This window comes from Cupressus sempervirens, chromosome 6 (assembly GCF_028749045.1).
Source record: "Cupressus sempervirens isolate cs-2001-9-10 chromosome 6, ASM2874904v1, whole genome shotgun sequence".
Lineage (NCBI taxonomy): Eukaryota > Viridiplantae > Streptophyta > Pinopsida > Cupressales > Cupressaceae > Cupressus > Cupressus sempervirens.
In genome coordinates this window covers 464399213-464424115 of record NC_143123.1, presented here as the reverse complement: position 1 = coordinate 464424115, position 24903 = coordinate 464399213, and the positions used below count along the sequence as shown (strand labels likewise).

Genomic DNA, 24903 nt, shown 5'->3' with positions numbered 1-24903 from the left:
GATCATTGCGATCCAAATCCTCTACACTTCTAGCTCTGCAAACCCAAGGCGAGTGTGTTCGATCCTGGACAACAACCTTAAATCCAAGATGCTTATACCAGATCGATTAGAATGCGAATGCGATGAAAATTTTCCTAATGGAAAGAATTACAAAAAACTTTAAACTCGCAAATAACGAATTAATAATAATAAATGGATATATAAATGTTTTTATAAAAGAAGTACAGATTAATGCAACAAATGAATATATTAATTCTTCAAAGGAAAGAAATGAAACAATTGCTAGCATATGGATTGCAAATTACGAAAAATATAAAGACCAGTGCCAAAGGGCAATAAAGTCAGTATTATAAGTTTAAAACACACAACTTTATAAAATTCTATGCACATTAATTATAAACAATTTAGTAATCAAGATGCGACAAATCAAATAAATAGATGCAATTTCAAAACATTCTGGAATGTATTTTAACTCCTGTGGCTCGGAGACAAACCAAACATAGATTTGGAAACAACTAAATATTCCTCAATATTTATAATGTTTGATTTTAAAATGCTATAATTGATCCTGTCCACTTATCTATCATATAAATTATTTATAAAATTAAAATAATAATTATAAAGGATGAAACTATATAATATTTTAACTCTAAAGCTTCATGCAAACAAGATAGAATAAATATTTCTTACTAATCATGCCGAAAATAAAAGTGCACTGGAGAAACTCCTTACGGATGATCCATACAATACAATTTGACTCCAAAATCGTATAAGAATTTATTCAATAATCCGAATGCACGAGCTTAGTTCAAAAATTCATTTCTTCAACAATAAAAGAATAAAATATATCATAGAGCATATATATAACTTGGGTGTGTAAAAATTTTAGGAATATGAAGATTCTCCCCCTAGCATGGCATTTGGGACTCTAAACTTTGCAAAAATTTAGAGTTCCATCAGTGGCTCTTGCTGAGGACATATGTCCCTTGTGGACATAATGAGATTCCAACTATCTCTGGAAGAGCAGACCAAGCATCCATGCTTAACATGATGCAAGGTGAAAATGGGTGGCTCCAAGACCCCCAAAATGTGAACTTCACTTATTTCCTCTATTGAATACCTTATTCTGATCATTCAACACTTACGGATTTCCAGAATATGATATCATATCGCTCATTAGTAAAATCTGATCCATTAGTACATATAAAAAAACATCCCATGATAAGAACTTGCCTTGTTGAAGATTAGAATTTACACTTGTCTTACCAATAGAATCATTTGAGAAAAAATAAATTTCATCATCTTCAAATCCAAACTCTGATATCTTATCTCATTGATTTGATTAGTATACATAAAAGAAAAATCCTCAAAAGAAGGATGATAAAAACTTGAAAGCAATTGCTTAAGCATATTATTAACAAATGTTATCGTAGAGCCTTCAGGGAAACTTACCTCGGTATGCTGCTCATACCTTATACCTCTATCAAATACATTATCCTTATGAGCACTATTTACCAACTCTTCTTCATCAATGCAATTCTTGGCATCTAACTCCTGTTTAGCCTTTGATAAGTCATTAAGTGTATTGTGATCTTTGCTGAATGGAGTATTCCCATGCAATTGATTTGTCACACCAATATCTAGATCAACTTTATCTTCTCCAACATCTTCTAGCACACAATTTGCTCGATCTTTATACTCCAAATGCTGATTTTCTTCACAAAAAGATTTTGAAAATAGTTCATTTTCTGGAAATACAATTTTTCTGTGATCAAGACTTTGAGTGGATACGAAACTTGAAAAAATTCCAGGACTATTTTCGCATGATTGTATTTCTTGCTCATAGGATGGATTGGAATATGTCTCATCTTCTAAATGCATATCATGAATTGTGTCAACTTCAACAACATATTTAAGTATGTTATCTTCATCATAGTGCTGATATATTTGACTGCATAAAATACCTTCTTCAAACAATGGACTGAACATAGAATGCTCGGGCATATCTCCGTGAGATAACATTTCCTCATACTCATATGCCACATGTTGTTCTACTTCATCTCTACAAAATACTCTATTAGGATTATCTATTATCTCACCGCATAAAAGATCTGAAGTGATTTCGTAATCCTTCCTTGATGCATTTTCTTCTTCATGTATGTTCATATTGTCCTCAAGAAATACATAAGAGCTATATTCTTCATTACCTTCAGCTAGTTCATCATATATGGAATCTGAAAATTCTTTGAAATTGTATCCAAATAGATCTCTTTCTATACTTAAACCATAATGCACATCTTCAACCAACATGTCATCCTTTTTTGAAATGTATGCCCCTTTTGGTTCATTGTTTTCCTCCTCATGAAAGTGATATGGGTTTGTAGAGATGAACAGATTTTCTTGTTCATTAAATATTTCATAGGACACATCAATTTGTTTCTCCTTGTGTATGGGAAGAAAAATTTGACCACCCTTTTTGACATATTTTGATATTCCATATCTAACAAGGTCAAAATCTCATCCACACTGAGAGAATCCTCTTCATCATTTCCATTTTCTTCAAAATCTAATTCCTTACCGATCTCATCATGATCGGATTCTTCTTCGATTTCTTCTACATTTAAATCTAAAACATCATTATGTTCTTGTATTACTTTAGTATCTTTTGCTTCATCTTTAATAGCTTGATCCCATATTTGAAGAAGAAGCTTAATGTCAGGGTCCTTTGGCGAGATTCTCAACTCAATAATTTTGTTTAGAAGTTCCTTGTAAGGAGGTTTGAGATTTGATGAGATCTCATGATAAGTGTTCATCACCCTCAAAAATAAATGTGCTGAAATCTCGCCTTCATATCTTTCTATATTGAAAAAAGCACCAAGTGGAGACATGTTAGGATCTTCTTCCATGTTGCAGCTTTAGTCTTCATATTGTTCATAATACATGTCACCTTCCTCACTTGTATCATGAAGTTCATAAAGGAACCACTGTTCAAATTCCTTCCAAGACAAGATACACTGCGTGGGTAATGATTCATACACTTGCCTTGCATTGTCCTTTAATATTTTGACAAGCAACAACTTCATTTGATCTTCCTCACAAATCTCATAATCTTCTATAAATGTATAGAATGCATCCAAATGTCAAATTGCTGATTCATCCCATTCTCCATGGAACTTTGGTACCATTTGTGAAAGCTTTGGAGATAACTCGCTAGGTTCATAATCAAACTTGCTCAAATCCAATGGCCTAATGCCATCTGGAATAAAAGGCTTTCTCTGAAATGATCGATGCATTTGAAAAAACTGTATAGCACTTCCTTTTAAGTCTTCTCCCTCAGTATAGTCACTAATGATTTAGGCACTTCTTTTGTTAAAGTACCAATCAAAATAGAATAGAGTCATCACCTCCAAATGTAGGAAATGAATAATCTTCAAGAATCAGAATTCTTCCTTCCAGCAGAGTATACCATACCAAAGATTGAATTAGTCTACAATCAAAAACTCTTAGGGTTTTTTTTGTAATTGTCCCCAGCAGAGTCCCAAATCTGTTGGTTCCCAAAACCGCAAATTGGAATCCTACGAGCCTTGCCCTCTCGATGTTAGGATATCCAACTGGTAATGGCTAGCTTGACAGGGTTTAATCATTGCGATCCAAATCCCCTGCGCTTCTGGCTCTACAAAACCAAGACGGGTGTACCTGATCCTGGACAACAACCTTAAATCCAAGATGCTTATAGCAGATTGATTAGAATGGAAATGCAATGAAAGTTTTCCTAACGGCAAGAATTATAGAAAACTTTAAACTTGCAAATAACGAATTAATAATAATAAATGAATATATGAATGTTTTTATAAAAGAAGTACAAATTAATGCAACAAATGAATATATTAATTCCTCAAAGGAAAGAAATGAAACAATTGCCAGCATATGGTTTGTGAATTATGAAAAATATAAAGACTAGTGCCGAAGGGTGATAGAGTCAGTATTATAAGTTTAAAACACACAACTTTATAAAATTCTACACACATTAATTATAAACAATTTAGTAATCAAGATGCGACAGATCAAACAAATAAACATAATTTCAAAACATTATGGAATGTATTTTAACTCCTATGGTTCGGAGACAAACCAAACATAGATTCAGAAACAATTAAATATTTCTCAATATCTATGATGTTTGATTTCAGAATGTTATAATTGATCCTATCCACTTATCTATCATATAAATTATTTATAAAATTAAAATAACAATTATAAAGGATGAAACTATATAATATTTTAACCCTAAAGCTTCATGCAAACAAGATAGAATAAATATTTCTTACTGATCATGCTGAAAAAAATTGCACTAGAGACACTACTTACGGATGATCCATCAAATACAGTTTGACTCCAAAATCACATAAGAATTTATGCAATAATCCAAATTCACGAGCTTAGTTCAAAAATTCATTTCACCAATAAAAGAATAAAATATATCATAGAGCATATATATAACTTGGCTATGTAAAAAATTTAGGAATATGAAGATTCTCCCCCTAGCATGGCATTTGGGACTAAATTTTGCAAAAATTTAGAGTTCCATCAGCACCCACAAAATGATACACTAAACAAAAGAATCTTGTCAAGGATATTAACCCTATTAGGAGCCTATGAATAACATGTATTGTCTCAGTCCTTGTTAGAAGACTAGGCCCTGTTAAAACCCTCAACCCTATTAGGAGTTGGTATTACAATTACAACTGTATGCAAGAAGAGCCCACTGCCCTAACATGCAATTATACAAAATAGTGCCTTATACAAAAGGAGATGGATACAAAAATCTCTTTATTGCTGATTGCTCCACTTCGCATAGCTCTGATCTAACATAAGAATTTGCATCACAGATCTCTCATACAAGTTCTCATGTCATATACATAGTTCACATATTCATCATAAACTTCGCATTCGCATATTATCGCATCTAACACACATCACATACTTAGCATAAAATGATTCTTTACTTATACTCTTTTCTTTCACAAAAACTCTTATGCAATCGGCCTGATGCAATCACATGTTATACTAACTTAGGGTAAACATCTAGGATGTCGTCCTTACATAAATAATTATCTATTTCATAGCCGAAATAACTCCTTAACACTTTATTCCTTTGTTTTGTTGTACTCTATTCTACTGTGCATATTGCCTTTACTGGTATTTGACCTATAACCTTGTTCATACTGTTTGTACTGATCTACACACTTAGATACGCCATCATGACACTCTTTATACCTGTCCTTAACTTCGCACATGCCAAATATCTCTGTAGCCTTCACAACACCAAAAACTATGTCTACATTGCTAGAGAAACTGTCTAACACTTGGACAATTTTCTCTCTGACTGTAGAATCTTCAACTGTATAACTTGTCATCTCATCATGAGATATATGTTGTCATAAATGACAACCCTAACTTATCCTACCTAGCCATATTGCCAACAATCTCCCCCTTTGGCATTGATGAAAGTTGGCTAAGTCCCAAAATGTTATACAAAAAGAGATTTTCAAACTGGCCTTCAAAACTTCAAAATTACAGAACTTTTGTGGATCATTACACTTATAACCATCTTCCTTATATCTCCTAATACAATATAATGCTAAGTAACATTGGTCCCCCTTAGCATATAACTACTTCTATACATATGTCATTTTATACAATTTACTTTCTTCTCCCCCTTTGACATCAATGACAAAGGTGTCAAAACTTATTTACATGTCAAAATTGTGTTTCATTACCTCTGCTTAGGCTGATAAGCGTGATTAAAACTGACTGCAAGACTTCATATTCTTCTCCCACAAGTCCTTGATTCCTTTTGATATGCTCAGAAGAGCACACAATCCATAGGATGCTATCTCCACTGCATTCAGATCTGAGTACACAAAATTGTCAAAAGATGTCTTGATTGATAGACAGTCCTCCAACTGATGCTCAATTGTGCTCAACTTCATAGATAATTGTTCTCTTAGAAGTGAGAACCTCTTAGTTATCCTTGTTTTCCTGTCTTCCAACAGACTTATCTCATCATAAGTCTTACTAACCTGTGCTTCAATTGCTTCAATCTGTACACTAGGTTTACTTAACTGACTGGCCAATGCTTCTACCTATGTACATTTTCCTTTAAGCTCATTATCAATGTCTTTTGTAAAGCTAAAAGACATCGCACACTTTGTGTATAGAGCTTTGCCTTTAAGCACACATTTCCTTAATGTCTTGATGCATGCATCAAGAGCCAATAAGTATTTCTAATGTTCTGACGGACAGTTTCAAACATCTACACATCATGCTTGGCTTGAGCTTGTGCTGCTACAACCTCTGACAAACTTGTCAATTCAGCATTAAATACTTGAATCACAACTTTGGCTCTATCCTCAAGGTTAGGATCAAGTGACTTCACAGTCATGACTTCCTGGAACTTGTCGATTACCTCCATGAGAGTTTTCTACAAACTCTTGAGCTGTTTATTCTTGTTGATAATCTTACTGAGGAATGATATCAACTATAATCGATCATCATCATCAGAACCAGTAAGTGTTGCTAAGGTGAGAGAAGTGTTGGGTGCACTTGGCTTCTCATCCTCCTTTGCTTTCTTCTTCTTATGTTCTTCCTCTCTTCTCTTTTCCTCATCCTCTTTATTATTCTTATCTTCCTTTCTTCTGATCTCTTCATCCTTTTTCATCTTTTCTTCTGCTTCTTTCTTCTTCTTCTTCTTCTTCTCTTCTTCTTCTTGTCTCTTCTTTTCCTCTTCTTCCTTCTTCCTCTTCTCTTCCTCTTCCTTCTTCTTCTTGTCTTCTGCTTCCTGCTTTTTCTTTTCTTCCTCTTGCTTCTTTCTCTCCTTTTCTTCTTTCTGTTTCATTTCATATTCTGCACTTTTCTTCTTTTTTCTTTTCTTCTTCTCTCTTTTCATCTTCTTTTCTCTTCTTTTCTTTTGCTTCATTCTTTCTCTTCTCCTCCTCCTCATCTGAGCTTGGAGTAATCAATGATATTGTCAATAATGTTTTGGCCCAAGATCCTTGAAAGGATCTTCTACGACGTTAACTGTCACACTTGTAGTGCCAGCTTGCATAGTATCTGTTCCAATGGAGATCTGCGAAGATAGATCTGCCATCTTAGTGTCCTTAGCTTTCACTATTGTTGTTGTTGGGGTTCTCTGCTCAACAGACATAGGGGTTGCTCCCCCTGACTTTGCACACACATCTTTGGGTACAGAAGTCATGTATTTAACAATGGCTTCTTCTATTTCCTTGTTCACCTCTTCATAATTGTCTCCCATCAAAAGAATGGCTCTTCTTTTATTTCTCAATAAGGGTTCAATTCCCTTTATTATATCTTGCAAGTCTTCATCATTATTGACTTCGCAAAGCTTCTTGATCATGTTTACTCTTATTTTCTTATCTGCACCGATGACTCTGCTTCTCCTATTTATCAACCTATTATATAGGTCCTCTGGTATATGTCTTTGCATGTTTTCAAATCTTCTATTCTTCAAGATCATATTCCTTACTACTGCATTCTCTAACTGAATTCTATCCATATTTCTATACATGCTATAAAATTTATTCAACTGAATGAAATTATTGTCATTAATGATTTGCATATTCAAGTTTTCTACCTTTGGCTTCCAAGGCTTCTTTCCAGTGGCTGTCCTTGCTTCACCAACTACATATTCTGTAATTTTTGTCCTCTTCATCTTCAAATTCATTAGATTCATCTCATTCAACCATCTGCAATGTTTTTCTTCTCTTTCAAGGGCCACTTGACAATTGCTTTGACCTTTTCTTGTTGGGTGACTCAACCTCTTGTTTCACCTTCGTGAGTCTTTCTGATTTCCTCTTAGCCAGAGGAGTAGATGATTTACCTTCTACTATCTGTACCTCCTCTTCATCGGTCTTCTTCTTGTACAAGAGCAGGTTGCACTTGGGCTACTGCGGCATAGGGAGCAATAGGTATCTGCGAAGTAGATCCTTCTACTGTTACTCCCTCTGAAGGTCCTGCTATGGCAATGTGAGTATCTGCCAATACCTCAGTTTGTCCACTACACTTCATCTCTAGGGCTATACCTTTTATCTCATTGAATTTTTCTCTGGTCATTCCTGATTCTTTCAGAATTGATTCAATTTTCTTCTCAACATTCTTCTTTATATCCTTACTTTAGAGCTTGCTCTCTACTTCTTTGATCTTTTCTACACAAGTTCTCCATCTAGGAGTGTTCTAATCCTCTTCAAACTCGAGTATGATCTTCGCATACCCTTCAATTATTTCTTCACTTAACGCATAGCCCATAGGGTCTATGAACTTAACTCTCACTACAAGTGCCTCCATGCATGTTACATTTGTTTCAACCATGAAACATATGTCCTCTTTGTACTTATCCACCAATGAGGGTGGTATCCTGTATCTCTGCTTCATCACAGTTTGGAAACCTTTCATCAATTTGTTGAAATCTTCAACAATCTTCTCCTCATACTATCTTTTGTAATGATATGTCACCAAGCTCATGGTGCACTGATTCTTGTTGTCCCATTCCCTATCAGGCATACCAGGGAATTGCCTAGTCACTTGGAAGAATAGGTGTATCAATAATGACACAAACCTGAACATCGCAATTCTTGTCTTCTTGAGTTTCTCTATGTTATCCAGCAATTGATGCTTCAGAATATCACATATATTAACCTTTTCATTCTCACTTGTCATCATGTATGCTGCATGTAGAACTCCAGCAGGTACTGAGTTTAATCTTGAACTATGATTCATCTTGTAGCCAATTATCTTGTCGATCACTCTAGCATCTATCGGCTTTATGAGGTCAATCCTCATATTCCTACCATCTGATTTGGTCTTCAAATTCGTCTCCACCATCTTCTTCACATTCTTTTCATTAACTAGGTTTTTGCCCTCATTGCATAAACCGGTTAACCTATGCATCATGTCATTATCAATCATGACAAGCGCATCTCCAACCCAAAACATTCTTTCGTGAATGCGGCTCAGAATGATTCTGCTCCATTCATGGTTGTCGAAGTCTGTACAGAACATATGGTTCACAATATTCAGTTCCTTTAGCTATGCGAACTCTTGTTTCAACGACAAGTCTCCTTGGCACACTAGGTCTAGGTCCTTATGAATGGCATTGTCTCCAATGCTCTCAAATTTGCAGTGAATATATGACCTGATATCCTCTACAAGAAGAACATTCTCTAGAACTTGCAAAAACTCTCCTAAGAGATCATCAACTTGAGATATGAATGGGTGCTTCTTAAACACATATCTTGGCCTCTCAATAACATCACTGACAGTAGGATTCTCCATTTTAGCTGATTCAAACACTTCAGAAACTTCTTAAAATACCTGAATATCGCGAAACTAGGGCTTTTTCCACTTTGCAATCTAAACGCTTCAAAATCGCTTTTACTTGCTGTCAAATCATTCTAAATTGCTCCTTAATTCTTCACACGATCAAATGGTACTAAAAATCTTGTTCGCATTCCTTAAATCTTTCGCATTGAACTTCGCATTAATTGTACATCTACCAGAATTCGTAAAAATGTTACTCTTTTAGCCAGTAAATTTGATTGACTTCGTTCTCCTTCATTTGATTACCAAATGACTTGCGCTCTTAACCAACGATTCCTTATAATCTTTACTACCTCGTGTCAACTTTGCAACTCTCAACTCGACTTCTAACTTTTGTTCCATCTTTCTTATGCTTTGTTTTTTATAAAAGGTGCTTAATTCAAATAAGATGAATCGCACACTATGGCTGATTTCATTCTTTCTTCAGGTGCATCAAAAAATTGTTCTTCTAAAACTGTATGTGAACTTTCTGGATCATTTGCTTTGACAAATAATTCCTTGAATTCTCCAACATGCTCTTTAAGTGCTTCCTTCTAACTGATATTGCTACCATTATCATTTCTCTTGTCATTTTTGTTATTGTTCCTTTCGTAGTTAGGATTCCTGTTGAAATTCCTTCTATCCATTCTGCAAAATCTCACTATGTGTCCAAAGTTATTACATAACTGGCATACAAGTGCATTTCTTCTCTGGTTGGTTTCATTCTAATTATCTGGTGCTCTACAATTCCTTGCGATGTGTCCAAGGTTGTTACATTTGTAACATACAATCTGGTTCCTTACTCCATTAGGTCTTTCTCCATCATTGGCCCTGCTTTGTGATCTCCTTCTTTAATTACCTGCAGGATTAGTATCCCTAAACATTCTACTATTTCAATTATTACTATCATACTTAGGTTTCTTACAAACTACTACTTTATGTCCAAAACCATGACAATTATAAAAATGGAAATTAGTAATAGGTCCAAAAAACTTACCTATGTAATCTCTCTTCATATGACAACTTCATTGCATATAAAACATCTACCTCTAAATTCATATCTAGCCTCCTTAGGGGTTCAACTTTCTTTGTTTGATTAGGTTCATCACATTTCTTAGGTTGATTAACTTGCTCAACTTCTTTAGATACTTCTATAGATAAGCTTGGTTCAATTCTATTTTGATCAATTTCTTTACTCTTAGGGGTTTCAACAACTGGATCTGGTTCTTTCCTAACTTTAGTTTTCTTGGTTGATTTCTCTCCAATAGGATATCCAAGACCTGTCTTATCATAAGAAGATCTCTAGAAATAGTTGTTCATCAATTTTCTCACTACTGGAATAAAGCTTCTCAAACTGTCACTTACCCTGAGTTAACCCTCCTTTCACAATGGTATTATACTTCTCTAATTCTACATGCTCTAATCTGATAGAATCTAATTCAGATGTTACTTGAGTCAAATGGGATCTTAGGTCTGCATTCAGATTTCGGATCTGGTTCAATCTTACTATCATATTTCTTCAGACTCAACTTAAGTTCATCAATTCTCAACTCATGTTTCAAGATCTCATCTTTTAGATTTTAGGTAATGAATCTTATCTTTTAGTTTTCCAATGTAATCTTTTGCATCTTTGTACCTTTCTCTAAGATTGTCTCTTTCTATTGTCAGAAGATCTATTTGTTCAAGGGCTTCTTCAAGATTCCTCTTTAGATGTTCCATATCCATAGGGATCTTACTCAAGCTATTAAGCCTCTTCTAAGTAACAATGCTCTAATACCAATTGTTAGAAATAGATAATACTGAGAGGGGGGGTGAATCAGTATTCTACAAAAAAATTCCCACAAATGGATATTATTAATTACTTTGCAACATGCATATGAAAGGAAACCAATAATGTTGAAAATAAATAAAACCATACACAAAGAGAACACACCAATTTTGTTAACTAGGGAAACCCTAGCCAAGGGAAAACCGCAATGGGGATGGCACCTACAAAATGATTCACTAAACAAAAGAATCTTGTTAAGGATATTGACCTTGTTAGGAGTCTATGAATTACATATAGTGTCCTAGTCTTTGTTAGAGGACTAGGCCCTATTAAAAGCCTCAACCCTGTTAGGAGTTGGTATTACAATTACAACTGTATGCAAGAAGAGTCTACTGCCCTAACATGCAATTATACACTATAGTGCCTTATACAAAATGAGATAGATACAAAAACCTTTTTATTGCTAAATGGTGTACTTCACATAGCTCCACTCTAACATAAGAATTTGCATCACAGATCTCTCATACAAGTTCGCATGTCATATAGTTTGCATATTCATCTTAAACTTCGCATTCACATATTATCGCATCTGACACACATCTCATACTTCACATAAAATGATTCTTTACTTATACTCTTTTCTTTCACAAAAACTCGTATGCAATCAGCCTGATTGAATCACACATTATACTTAGGGTAAACATCTAGGATTTCGTCCCTATATAAATAATTAATTATTTTGTAGCCGAAATAATTCCTTAACACTTGATTCCTATGTTTTTTTGTATTTTGTTCTATTGTGCATACTGCCTTTACCAGTATTTGACCTATAACTTTGTCTATATTGTTCGTACTGATCTGTGCACTTAAGTACGCCATCATGACACTCTGTTATACTTGTCCTTAATTTCGCACGTGCCAAATATATCTGTAGCCTTCACAATACCAAAAACTATGTCTACACTACTAGAGAGACTATCTAACACTTAGAGAATTTTCTATCTCTCACTGAAGAATCTTGAACTGTATAACCTGCCATCTCATCCTGAGATATATGATACCATAAATGACAACCCTAATTTATCCTACCTAGCCATATTGCCAACAAAAGGTAGTGGAGCCAAACCTCTTGACAAGTAGTACTTTCTATTTCTATTGATGAGAGGGTGAACCATACATGTATGAGTCTGGGGGGATTGCCCCCACTTCAAAGGCATCAAATAGGCTAGACTTTGTTTTTGGTTATGGCCTAGGAGGTGGATGAGAGGATAGTATTCGGATCCACATAGTATCTTGAAGAGCTGGTGACTGAGGTTCTAATGTTGATCCCAATGCAATGATGAGAGTGGAGGCATGAAGCCTCAAGTGAATGAAAAATATGCAAAAGGTTGGGGGTTAGTGTGATGGTGACTTCAAACAATGATTATGAATAAGTTGAAGTAAATCCTTGTTCTTAAGACCAAGATTTACTTCTTCCACTTTTCCTTTATCCAATTCCTTTGGACAATAAGACTTCATCAATTCTTTCGTTGCCACGTAGTTCCAAGTGCGTAGATATTGTGCCTATCTTCTTGATGGTAATGCTCCTTCTATACTCCTTATCTTCTTCTTCATAACAATTTGGGGTTGCATGGCTTGTGGACATTCTTCTATCTTTATTTAATATATTTTATATATCCTCCTTCCATACCTTCAATGCCAACTTTCCTTGATGAATAACTTCAAGATGATAAAGTCGGATACATGAATAGACTTTTTTATTATTCATCACATTCAAAACTATAAATGAAAGAGAGTTGCGGTTGAAATCCTTGACCAATTTCTCATAACCTAAATTATGATCCCTAGCTTCAACCTTTATTATGTCATCCTCTGCACATGATCCTTGCAATCATGCAAGGTCATCCTGATCATTCTAATGGAGCCATGTACTAATCTCATTTGTGATACAGGATGAGTCAATAGCCTCTTTTCCCCCTCTTTGTGTCTGTGGCTTCTTGAAATATCCTTGTGGTGCTTGATGATTGTCCCTTGCATCGACCTTTTCTAGGCTTTCATGCTTGCAATGGCAATTTCTTCCTTTGGCATAATCACTTCCAATGCCTTGAATAACATCTTTTGTGAGGAATGCTTGTGTGATATTCTAGAAGCAATTGTCATTTTGCAATTATTCATCTATTGTTCTTTGAGTGTTCATGCTTTTCGTCTTCCCTTTTCAGGTTAAGTGATGACTTCTTCCCTCCTTAGGTGAATACTCAACCCTTAGCACTTGGTAGTCTTCTAGGGTTGTATCATGATGCAATCCTCTTTTTATGCAAACTTGTCTAATTTGCATATGTAGATTCACGGATGTGGGTTCATTATCTCCTCGGCATTCAACTTTAGATGGGAATGTCGATCTTGAGCTCGGTGTAGTCATATGGTGAGTTGGAGTCTGAGTGATTTGATTTGTATTATCTCCTTTGTTTCCATTATTGTACATTGGTGTTAATTTGTTCAACAATTGATTCAACTTTTCTTGAGTGCTTCTTTGACTTTCCATGCATCCATTTTCTCCCATACTTGAAGCTTCTTGATATACTAGTTCACAATTGTTTCCGTCTTTACTAAACTCAAATTTGTTCATCAGCTCTGATACCAATTCTAGTGTCCCCTTTTTGGCTAACTCTGCAAATAGGGGCAAGTATCTTGCAAATTAAATTGCCAGAAACTAATTTCCTCATAATTAGAACTGTGATTGATATGTCTTATGAATGTTTTGAATAGCTAAATCACTGCTATTTCTAATATGACAAGAAAATTATGCAAGCGCTATATATATAATCTGTCAATTTTATAAGATTCGCTGTAATATGCAGATATGTAGTCTGGCCTCCTCTGATGTGAAAATAACAGCGCAATATACCTTCTTACGATGCTGTGTCTGATATCAATGTTTACAAGTCAAAGATGATTTGATGATATGTCTGATATGTCAATATGCTTGAACAATTGCAAGATGCTGCTATATCTCATATGACAATTGTTGTATGCAACAAAAAATGGTGATATCACTTAGAACGGTGAGGTTTCTGTGTCTAATTTGAATATGTATTCTTGCAACAATAATGTTACTGTCTCTGATATATATTTAGATGCTTGCAACTGGATTTGGCAACAACCCAAGTGCTCAATCTGAGCAAGTCCAGAAAAGGATGAAATAGAATAAGATAGTCTGAATGATTAAATGAATGTCTTGGCTCTTCCTTTTATACTTTACCAATCAAATGGTTGTAACCTTTGAATAAAAGACATATCCTTCCCTACCAGATCACACCTCTTGGGTTGGTGATGAAATTTGCATTCTTAATCGAACAGCTTTTAGTCATACTACTAATCAATGTCATAGTACAGATTGGTTTATTATTATATCAGCATCCTTTGGTTACTCTTCTTAGTTGTTATATTCATTCTTGCTGTCTTAATATATGACTCTTCATAACTCAAACAGAACAAATCATCAACTATTAATTTGCATCATTTATGTTGTATATTTAGTGATTACATTATACTAACCATTGCCTTCCTAAATCATCAACTATTAATTTGCATCATTTATGTTGTATATTTAGTGATTACATTATACTAACCACTGCCTTCCTACATAGTCAATATTTACTTATTGACCAACTTGCACTCTAGTGTTAGAAACAGTTGTTCGATTAATCACTGCTTAGCTCTGTATGTAGAAGATATATGTATCGTCCTATTTGTGTTTTCTATCCTCGTGATTTCTTTATCAACAATGCTTAGCATACTGCTTGCTACATCTTGTTGGAGATGTAAGACATCCTTTTAGTCAGTATCCTTTGACTATCATTAATTCATCATCGTGTCTTTCCATATCACCACCTATGAACAGCTTTTGGTGTTAATTCTCAAATTGTCTTTGATCATAGACCAGAGTCTGACTCTGCTGAGGAACACAACTGGTTATGATACTCCACCAGAAAATCGTTTGGGCAAGAGCACATAGTCGACAATTATAACATCTTATAAATGAGTCAATTGTTGTTCTTTGATGCTTTGTATGAATCGGTCAACTATGATGTGTGTTACCTTCGACCCTTCTATATGTAAATCAATGTAAATTGCCTCGCAACTGCTAATTTGTCACGAAATTGTTTAATGATTAATCCATAGATACGATTCCATCCATTGATTATATGCAAATAAAATCTCTAATCTCGTTTTTTATTGATGTTCCATTCTTTTATCAACCATGTCAATATAGTCCACAAAGCTATATAATATCCTTAGTACGATGATCATTATTCCTTAAGTGCCAAGTATGTGTTCATGAACCAATGGTGAGTCATAAGTAGTCAAACAATCTCAGAAAAGGCACTAGAATGTAGGAATTGAGAATTTTACTGTAGAAACAATAAAAGTAGAGCCTATGAAACTTCTTAAAACTTCCAATCATGTTGGATATTGTGCAACAAAGTATCTAATTGTGCATAAATATTAAATATATGGTTTACAAAAGGATAAAAGAAATGTAAAATAGGTAATAAAATAGTTTATAGCTCAGAAAAAGAATCATACAATTGGACCATTCTTAAGTGCATGATCCTTTCCAAATTTGACAGCTTGTTTGACAGCAAGGACATCCATACCATCAACCTGAAAAGACCAAATAAGACAACTGCTTATCAATCAGAAGGAAGGTAATTGCAAGAAAAGGCAGAAAGCTCACTATTGAAATTCACATATTGTATCAAAATCATACTCCTTGAATCAGTTTTTTACAAATAATTTGTATTGCTTTAATCATAATCTGAACAGTTTATGGTTTTAAAAACGACCAAGTTTTTTTCCTTCAAATACCATTGCATGTTATATAAAGACAAGTCAGACACAAGTCTACACAACCGAGAGTAAAATACTTTGCATTTCCAAAGTTCTATTTTATTACCCAGTCAAATACACCCAGAAAGTTGGTTATATCAAAACTACAACCTTATAGGTAGACTGGAAAATAATCAGCAAAAGGATGTAAAACAACAATTCATATCATCTAATTTGAATGTGACGTAGGCATGCATTAATGAATGTGAAACAATAATATATACCATGTATTGATGAATGCTAAACAACAATTCATAATATGCATTGATGAATTGTTGTTTTACATTCATCCATCCATACAGTGATAAAAAGGCTGTAGGCATGCACTGAAACAACAATACATACCATGTACTGATGAATGTAAAACAACAATTCATAACATGCATTGACGAATTGTTGTTTTACATTCATCCATACATGCCTACAGTGATAAGAAGGATGTAGGCATGTCTTGAAGAACGTAAAACAACAATTCATACCAACTGATTCCAAAAATCCTATAGAATTATTTTGTCCCAGTTTCTGAAAATTTTAGCCATTGTCTGGTTTCTACTCCAAGCATAATCCCTTAACCTGAAGAACAAACTTCTATTCTTTGTTTGGGTCACAGAACCAGAATAAGTTCTTCATGTTTTGTCACCATGGTCTATCAAGCGGTTTCATCTTGAAATAACCCACCAACTAAAGGCTTGGCTGAATGGAACCTATCAGATATCATGCAGATTCTTCGAAATGAAAGAAGAGAAAAGTATTTTGAAAGAAAAATTGTATTGATGTTAATCAGTTGATATTTAAGTGGAGACATCCACCCTCACTCCTGATAACATCTCGTGCATCAAAGCTTTTCTCCCATTTCAGACACAGAGGATCTATTCGCTATTGAAGGCTTAATTAAGACGAAACTTTCTTTGAATCTCCTAGTTCTGGAATGTCCCTTAGAAATTGGAAAACTTAAGCATGTTTCTTAGATATACCAAATAAATTCTGATTTTTTCCTCAAGTGTTGATACATGGTTAACACTACTGTTGATATCTGGTTTTTTCCTTAAGCATGTTTCTTAGATATACCAAATAAATTTTCGTTTTTTTCCAAAAGAACTGAAGAACTACATCAACAGTCATGTACCTTTTGACTTTCCACATGAAATAATACATATTCCTCTGTTGCAAAAAAACATTTTTGAAAAATGTAGTGAATTACTAGAATAAAAGAACAATAAAACAGCTTAAGATGTCTACATGCATGAGTTTTATGATAACTAATTGAAATGAGAAAGAGAGGTACTCAACAATACTAGATCCCACTTATGAAAAATACAGGAGGTAACATTGACACTAATATACATGTATTTGTGTGTGCATGTAGGTGTGTGTAGCCATCTCCACTTTCTAAATAATGGCATTCCTATCAGTCATCTCATCTCCAAGTGCCTTTATGTTTAAAACTTCGACTTCTCATTTATTGATTATTATAAAATATCAATAGAACCAAAACTTCGCTTTTATTTACAACTATTTATGTAGCTGATATAAGTTTTCCACAGTTCATCAAACAAAATAATGTAAGCTTAACAACTGTGCCACATTGAGGATAATTAACAGCTGTGCAAAAGTCTTTGGAAATTAGAGGTGTTGTTTCATGTGTTTGGTGCCATTTGATGAGTTCATGAAAAAACCATGTAAGATTAACTGTTTGCAGTTGATTTAAGACTAACATAACATATGAACTCCCTGTGTGGTTCGAACAAATACTATACACGTGTTTATCTTATTCAAATGACATGTTAGAGACAATAAGTGGTCTGCCACATAAAAAACAAAAAGGAAAGTATTGCAGGAAAATAAATATAGTATATAGTTCTAATAAGTTGAATTTTCTACTATGATATGACTCATATATATGCACCTCATTGTATTCAAAAGTCTGATAAGTACAAGAAAATATGAAGACAAGAATAGACATTTGGATCCATAAGGCAATGGATAATAATATTCAGTATCTCTCGTATTGCAGTTTTAATTGGTGTTTCAGTTGTAAACACATACACAGTAATGTTTCAGCATTTTGATACAACAGCATTCTAAAAAGATTTGTCTGTTGTCTGTTGTCTGACAAAAAACATAGTGATCAGGTATACAGTGAAGAATCTTTTCAGATTGTGTCAATTCACAGTACACTTTCAGATATACAGAGATATTATTCTATGTGTTCTGAATGGCAACTTCAGTACATCATCTTGCTGGTTTTTATGACAGCTTGAATTTGCTTCAATATGACTTTTTGCAGGCTTTTAAAGAATATTTGATTCCAGACTTACTGAGACATTGAATTGATCACTTGCATGTGTGTGTGTGTGTGTGTGTGTGTTTCATTCTTCATGGTGATCAAAGAAATTCATTGATATATCAGTCTGTAGAAAGATATTTGTTAAAAAAAAATTGGAGTAAAGAACAGAATGGTAATGTAGTATTCCGCTTTGGTGCTCCAGAGGTGTTGAGTTGGTGCTCATATTTTATAAGATTGTATCTGAAAAAGTTAGTGCTTTTTGGTGCTTCTCTTATATCCACTATTTGGTGCTTTCATTTCAGCTTGCAGTTAGAAGACATAAAGAATCGAATTAGATCAATAGTATAAATGGATCATTAGCAACTCCATGCAAGAGGAAAGAGCTTACATTAATTCCAACTATGAACAAAGAAGAATTATTGGACCAAAAAAATTGGGCCGCAATAGCTACATAGCGATGGTGAAAATGCTTCACCAACCACAAATACTCAAAAAATTCATAAACGCTTCTTGTAAGATTTCATAAACAAGGCAATTGAATTGTCAGAGCAAATTGCACATGTATCGAGTTAAGCATTGTTTACTTCTGTTCAAGTCTAAATTGATTGATGTTGAGCATGACGCAAAAATGGAACTTAAAATGACACCTTAATTATTGAAATATTTAAGCCAAACATGGCCCATTCTCCAGTGCACAACTCTCAAAAAATCGTGGAAGAATACTTTTCAAATATATACAAAAGAATTTGAGATACAGATAATTTACAACAATCAGGTCATTTCCATTACTTTCTTTGCTACTTGGTAAATAAAGAAATTGCAAATCTCAAATCTGTCTCAAACCTTAAGACCTGGTACATAATGTCCTCGCTTGTAGTATGCAGAGCATTTTGCTGCTCGCCATTCAGCTGTACCCATGCCATCTGAAATTTGGCATTAAGAGTCAAAGCATCAAAAATAATCCCAGCTCTCACAGATAATATATGGTAAGCTGACAAAATGGCATGCACATAGCTTGTTACACGATTGAGCAGACAATAGTTTTCCAATGCAGAAAATAGTTTTGCAACAACTACCTTCCAGGATATAATGTTAGGATGGTGGGGCAAAACAAGTAGGCAATATAGGAATTGGGATTCAGGTTATGATACAGAAATAAAATAAATCCTTGCATACAGATAGTACATAAATCAAAGTTTACAGGATAGAAAGAATGGGTTCCCCGGCAATTACAATGATTATTCTCACACACGAGAACCACAGGCAAGTTCCATAACGCAGCCATATTAAGAGCTTCATAAAGCTGCCCCTGATTTGCTGCACCATCACCATAGAGAGTAATTGATACTCCATCCACTTTTTCATATTTCAGGGCAAAAGCCAGGCCACATCCAAGCGGAATGTGTGCTCCAACAATTCCATGACCACCATAAAACCTGTTTTCCTTCTTATACAAATGCATTGATCCTCCTTTTCCTAGTGAGCAACCATCTTTTTTCCCCATAAGTTCTGCAAACACCTCCAATAATGACCCACCTCTAGCTAGAAAAATGCAATGATCTCTGTATGCTGTGATGACACAATCTGTTTGGGATGTTACCACCTTGACACCAACAGCAATTGCCTCTTGTCCATCATACAGATGACAAAATCCTTTGACTAAACCTGACTTGTAAAGTGAATCTGCACTTATTTCCATGCGTCTCATTATAGACATATCCTTATAGAAAGACAGCAATTCTTTTGGACTTGTTTCAACACTTCGAGGAGGAGGTTCACATCTATACCCCATAAAGGGAAGTGTGGTCTCAACAATTAAGGGAGTGGTGTCATTTTCTGAATTAGATGACAATGTTCTCTTTAAAGAATAAAGGCATCTATATGTACTCTTGGAATAAGCTATCTTTGCAAACTTCAATGCCATCATTTTCCTCTTATTGGGTTTAAAGAATATGCCTAACACTAAGAAATCGCATGCAACATAATCAGTAGAAGATATGCCTTCCCTGCATCCCTATATCCTGCGCAGCATTCAAAAAATAATAATCATGCTCATCTGCTAAACACAGTAATAACCATAATGACAAACTTATTACATAAAATATAATATAAGAAAAATTCTGAACATCTCAAAAGAGCTACAAAAAAAAAAATTTAAGCACTCTAATGATAGCCAAGTCAATTGCAGTATCCACAAACAGATGATACATTTCATGTGTATCCTTGCCGATGCACCATACGTACATCATTAACATAACTATACACACAAAAATATTTTTGATGAGATGCCTTTATTTATAACATTCATATATAGAGCATTCTCCTTTGGATAGCATTGTCTCATGAAAGTATCATCACATAATAACATATTAAAATTAAACTAACCAAGTAGGTTTTCTGCAAAATTGACCAAGAAAAGGAAAAATGTTCCTGGAAATCTGATGATGAAGCCTCTAGAAAAAGCCAGGGAAAAGCTTATAAAGAACATAAGAATAAGCCTAGAATTATTCTCTCATTGCCTTCAAGGGACAATGTCTACAGAAAGTACAGGTCAGGAGAGATTAAACGATGGTGAAATAGGGTCTTGGACTGATCCGTTCCTAACTTCCATTTGCATTGATTTTTTATTGTTAACAAATCAAAGTGGAAATGTCCTTGGCCTGCCATGCCTTTAAAGAATATTATTATTACGATAATAGATAGCTTCTATTACTAGCACTTGTACCTGCAGGTTCAAGGTTATGCCGATTGTTAAACCATAGATATCTGGACATTTTTTAGAATGGCTCAAGATCGTATCATTCTAAGGAACGACATGAAAGTTTTGTAATATGAATAAAAATAATCAAGTTATACAAAATAATCAAGCTATACAAAAGAAACTAGTCACTTCGCCTCATTTTACTTCTCTTCGTAATTTTGACTAAAAACCAACTTCTCTAAACACTTTCACATAGTGTATGTACATCATGCAAATTACGCATCACTCTGTTACAAGCTCAAGTTTCCAAGATTTCTTCTTGCTAGATGTTTGATCACTAGGCTGACTTGGTGCCTGTGCTGCTTGCTCAACATTTTGTGTTTCTGCTTCTGCCTCTTTTCCTTCTTTCCGACTCTTTTTCTTGCTGCTCGTCACTACAGTCTTTGTTCTCTTAGGAGTAGGACTTTGTATCATGCATCTTCTGCATAAGGAAGCTCCCTAGTTAATTATATTGTAACACATCATTTTATGTCATAATATGTGAAATACAATATATTTCTTGTGAAATATAAACCAAATACAATCATACACGAGTAATAATGGCCCTCTAATTGATAGGAAACATGAAATAATTGGGTGTGAGGGCAGATAGGAACAAGTGACATGAGAAAGTTTTGCATTAAGGTGCTTTGTTCTGTGGTTTCAGGTGTGTATATCAAGAAATGATGATGTAAGGAGAATCGCTAATAGTTCAAGCTTCGATATTTGAAAAGAACTGCAATTAAATAGTTATTTGAAACAGGTTTACTTAAAGAAATTGCTAATGAATCTTGTTTCCATAACCTTCAATTTTTTTCCTTTTGTCTTTTATTTCAGCCACTTGATAGAGTTTTCACCACTTATTGAATGAGATGTGCAATACTATATAATGTAAATATAGATAAAATTTTAATTGTTAGGTTGAACATAGCCGGTTTGCCCTGATAAATGAAACTTAAATGTTCAAAAAGGTTAAAAGGTGAAAAAGAAAAACTGAGGATAAGATCAGAGTAATTTTGTATGTGTGAGAAATTCATGCCTGGCAGGAGCTGGACCAGGCTCTACTGGATTTTGTTACTGTGAAGTTATATTCTCCATCCTATAAGCATGTGTCTATATATAAACATTGTTTTTAATAGTGGCGCCAGTTGGAACTCTATTGTGCTTCTATATTTTCTCATTTTGCATTTTTTGTTCTTTGCTCTCTATCTCATACCATTAAGTGTTCCTGATACATTGCAAATTCTGAAATTGTAATGTCTCGAAATGTATTTTGGTATTTAATTTTTTAGTACTTTAAATTGAGAAATTCTTGTGTTGTAGTTTGAACTAGACATCAACCTTATATTAGAAATGAGAATTTATTATTAAGGTGATAATGACCTGTTCAGATTAAAACACCAACCGTTTTTATCCACCATAAACATAAATACAGATTAGTAGCTTGATGTGGTGAATAACTTATATTCTTATCCTTTCAATGTTGACTAGTGACTGAAGCTTGGTTCTAGCTTATTTATATTTCAGAGACCAAATCTAACCACATGATTGACTCAAGAAGACCTTAGGGGATTCTGATGGAGGAGCTTTCATCGGCACTGCTACTGGTGCTACAGCAGGGGCCTTTGCCAATGGAACAGCTGCAAGAACGGTGGCGGGGGTGGGCATCGCTGCTTTAGGAGGTTCTACTAGTGTTGAGTTGACGGGGATGGCGTCTCAAGGGTAGAGGTGGGAACTAATGTGGGAGCAGAAGTGTTTGAATCACAATGTGCAATGCCCACACATAGTAGTAAACATATTAAATAAATCATATTCCTTCTCTGTGTGTTCCTCATTTTTGTCTCTATGCCCACCTATTAGAAATGGGGAATATTGAGAGGAGGGGTGAATCAGTATTCTAAAAACTTTAGCCCAAAACAGGATATAATTAATTACCTTGTAACTTGCATATGAAACCAAACTGAACAGTAAACATAACCATGCAATAAGAGAACTCATAACACCATATTTTATTAACTAGGGAAACCCTGGCCAAGGGAAAACCCCGGTGGGGATGGTACCCACAAAATGATCCACTAAACAAAAGTATTTGGTTAAAGATATTAACACTATTAGGAGTTGTTGTGAGGTTTTCACACATCGCCCCAAATCTTGGGGACCCCCTTTTTTTTAATCACCTCGGCAAATTTTTGGATTGCCCAAAATTTTTTGAGTTTTGAAAATTTCACGCCTTGGCACCTTCAAGATAGATATGGGGAGGCTTAGCTTATTTTCACCCAATTTTCTTAACTTGATTTTCCAGAGCTATCAATTTTATCCTTAGGCCAAATAATTTTCTAAGTTAATTTCAACTTGGCAAGATAAAGTTGTGAATTTTGCACTTAGACGTTTTCTTTTGAAAATTTGGTTTTAACTCTGTAAATTTGGATTATTTTCAAAAGAGAAATTTTTTAGACTTAAGCTTTTGGAAAATCTCAAATTTTTCTTTGGTGAAAATTTTTTAATTTTGTTGAGGAAAAGTGCAAAAAAATCGATTTTTGGTTCTAAATGCAATTTTAATTTTTTAATTTTTTGCTTGGCAAAATCGATTTGGTAGAAAATTGCAAAAAATTGGCTTTAATTGGATTAATTTCCTTGAAAACTTTTAAGTTTTTAATGAATTTAGTAATTTAATATTGAAAAAATGGCTTTTGGTTAGCCAAAATCCAAATTTAATGACGTATTAATTACTAAATCCTCATTAAATGGAAATATTTAACACCCTCAAGGCCATTTAATTTCGTTTTGCAATTGGAGCTAATTGGTAAAACTAAAAGTGCAATTTTCTTTTGGCAAAATTAATTTTTTTGAGCTAAGTATTTAATTGTGGGCCTTAACTTCAATTTAATTTTTGTTTTTTGTTTTCTCCTAGACCATGTAGGCCAGCTTTATGGAGAAAGAAAATTGGCTATAAAGGGAGTCTCCTCCCCATCTCATATTCACAAATCATTTCTTCCTCTCCGTGTGGGCGAATTTTGTGGAGGAGCAGATTTTTTCAGAGTTGGGCGAATTTTGTCGAGGAGCAGATTTTTTCCAGACTTGGGCGAATTTTGTGGAGCAGATTTTTTGCATGCTTGGGCAATTTTTGCTTGCGTTTCTCCATTTTCAGACCTTAGCGATTTTTCTTGTGGGCAGATTCTTGCATATTTTGGTGGTTTTCTCCTCCATTTGTGGATTGCGATTTGTGCCCTAGGTAGCATTTTGGGCAGATTTCAGACTTCATGCATAGGCGAATTTGAGACAAAGGCAAAATTTTCCATTCTTGGCATTTTATTGAGGCAGATCTGATTCTGATTTTTGAGCAATTCATGGTGAAGGTCTGATTTTTCCTACTTAGGACTGCATATTTATACTAGATTTTGGCAATTTTGTTGGGAGAAGAGATACATATGAAAGTTTGATTTTTGCATAGAAAGCAAGTCTTGGATAGTTTTAGGAGTGTAAATTTCCAATTTGCAAAGGGATTTGAACTACTTGAAAGTCATATCCTAGGTTCCAAATAGTTGCTGTAAGTTTATCGGTTAAGGTGAATTTTCATCATCTAGAGTTGAAAGGAGTGCTTAAGCTGACATCCATCTTTCGTTCTAGTCTAAAGATTGCTCCGCTTGGTTCTTCTTGCCTTTTGGTCCACCACTCTACCATCCCGTAATAGGGCGATGAGAATGGAGGATGATAGTGCAAGTAAGAATCTCAAGCGGGCGAACACTAAGAAAGACAAAGAGGATATGATGCCCAATACTTCCTTCTTCTCGAAAATGAAGAGAATAATCGACACCAATATCTGTACAATGGACATGATACGAA

General features: G+C 34.5%; 1 protein-coding gene across 2 annotated transcripts in view; it reads right to left on the bottom strand.

The window, feature by feature from the left end:
- Window positions 1–24903, bottom strand: part of LOC149553070 (pyruvate dehydrogenase E1 component subunit alpha, mitochondrial-like) — a 143080-nt gene that overhangs the window by 80968 nt on the left and 37209 nt on the right. The window contains exons 2-5 of one of the 2 annotated variants that reach the window (XM_089788577.1): window positions 21046–21502; window positions 19554–20341; window positions 19164–19243; window positions 15731–15808 (exon numbers count right to left, since the gene is read on the bottom strand). In XM_089788577.1, coding sequence (XP_089644703.1) covers window positions 15731–15808; window positions 19164–19243; window positions 19554–20247 — 852 coding nt within the window. In that variant the 5' untranslated portion in view covers window positions 20248–20341; window positions 21046–21502. The remainder of the gene's footprint in view (window positions 1–15730; window positions 15809–19163; window positions 19244–19553; window positions 20342–21045; window positions 21503–24903) is intronic. The other variant, XM_089788578.1, reaches the window with a different exon arrangement.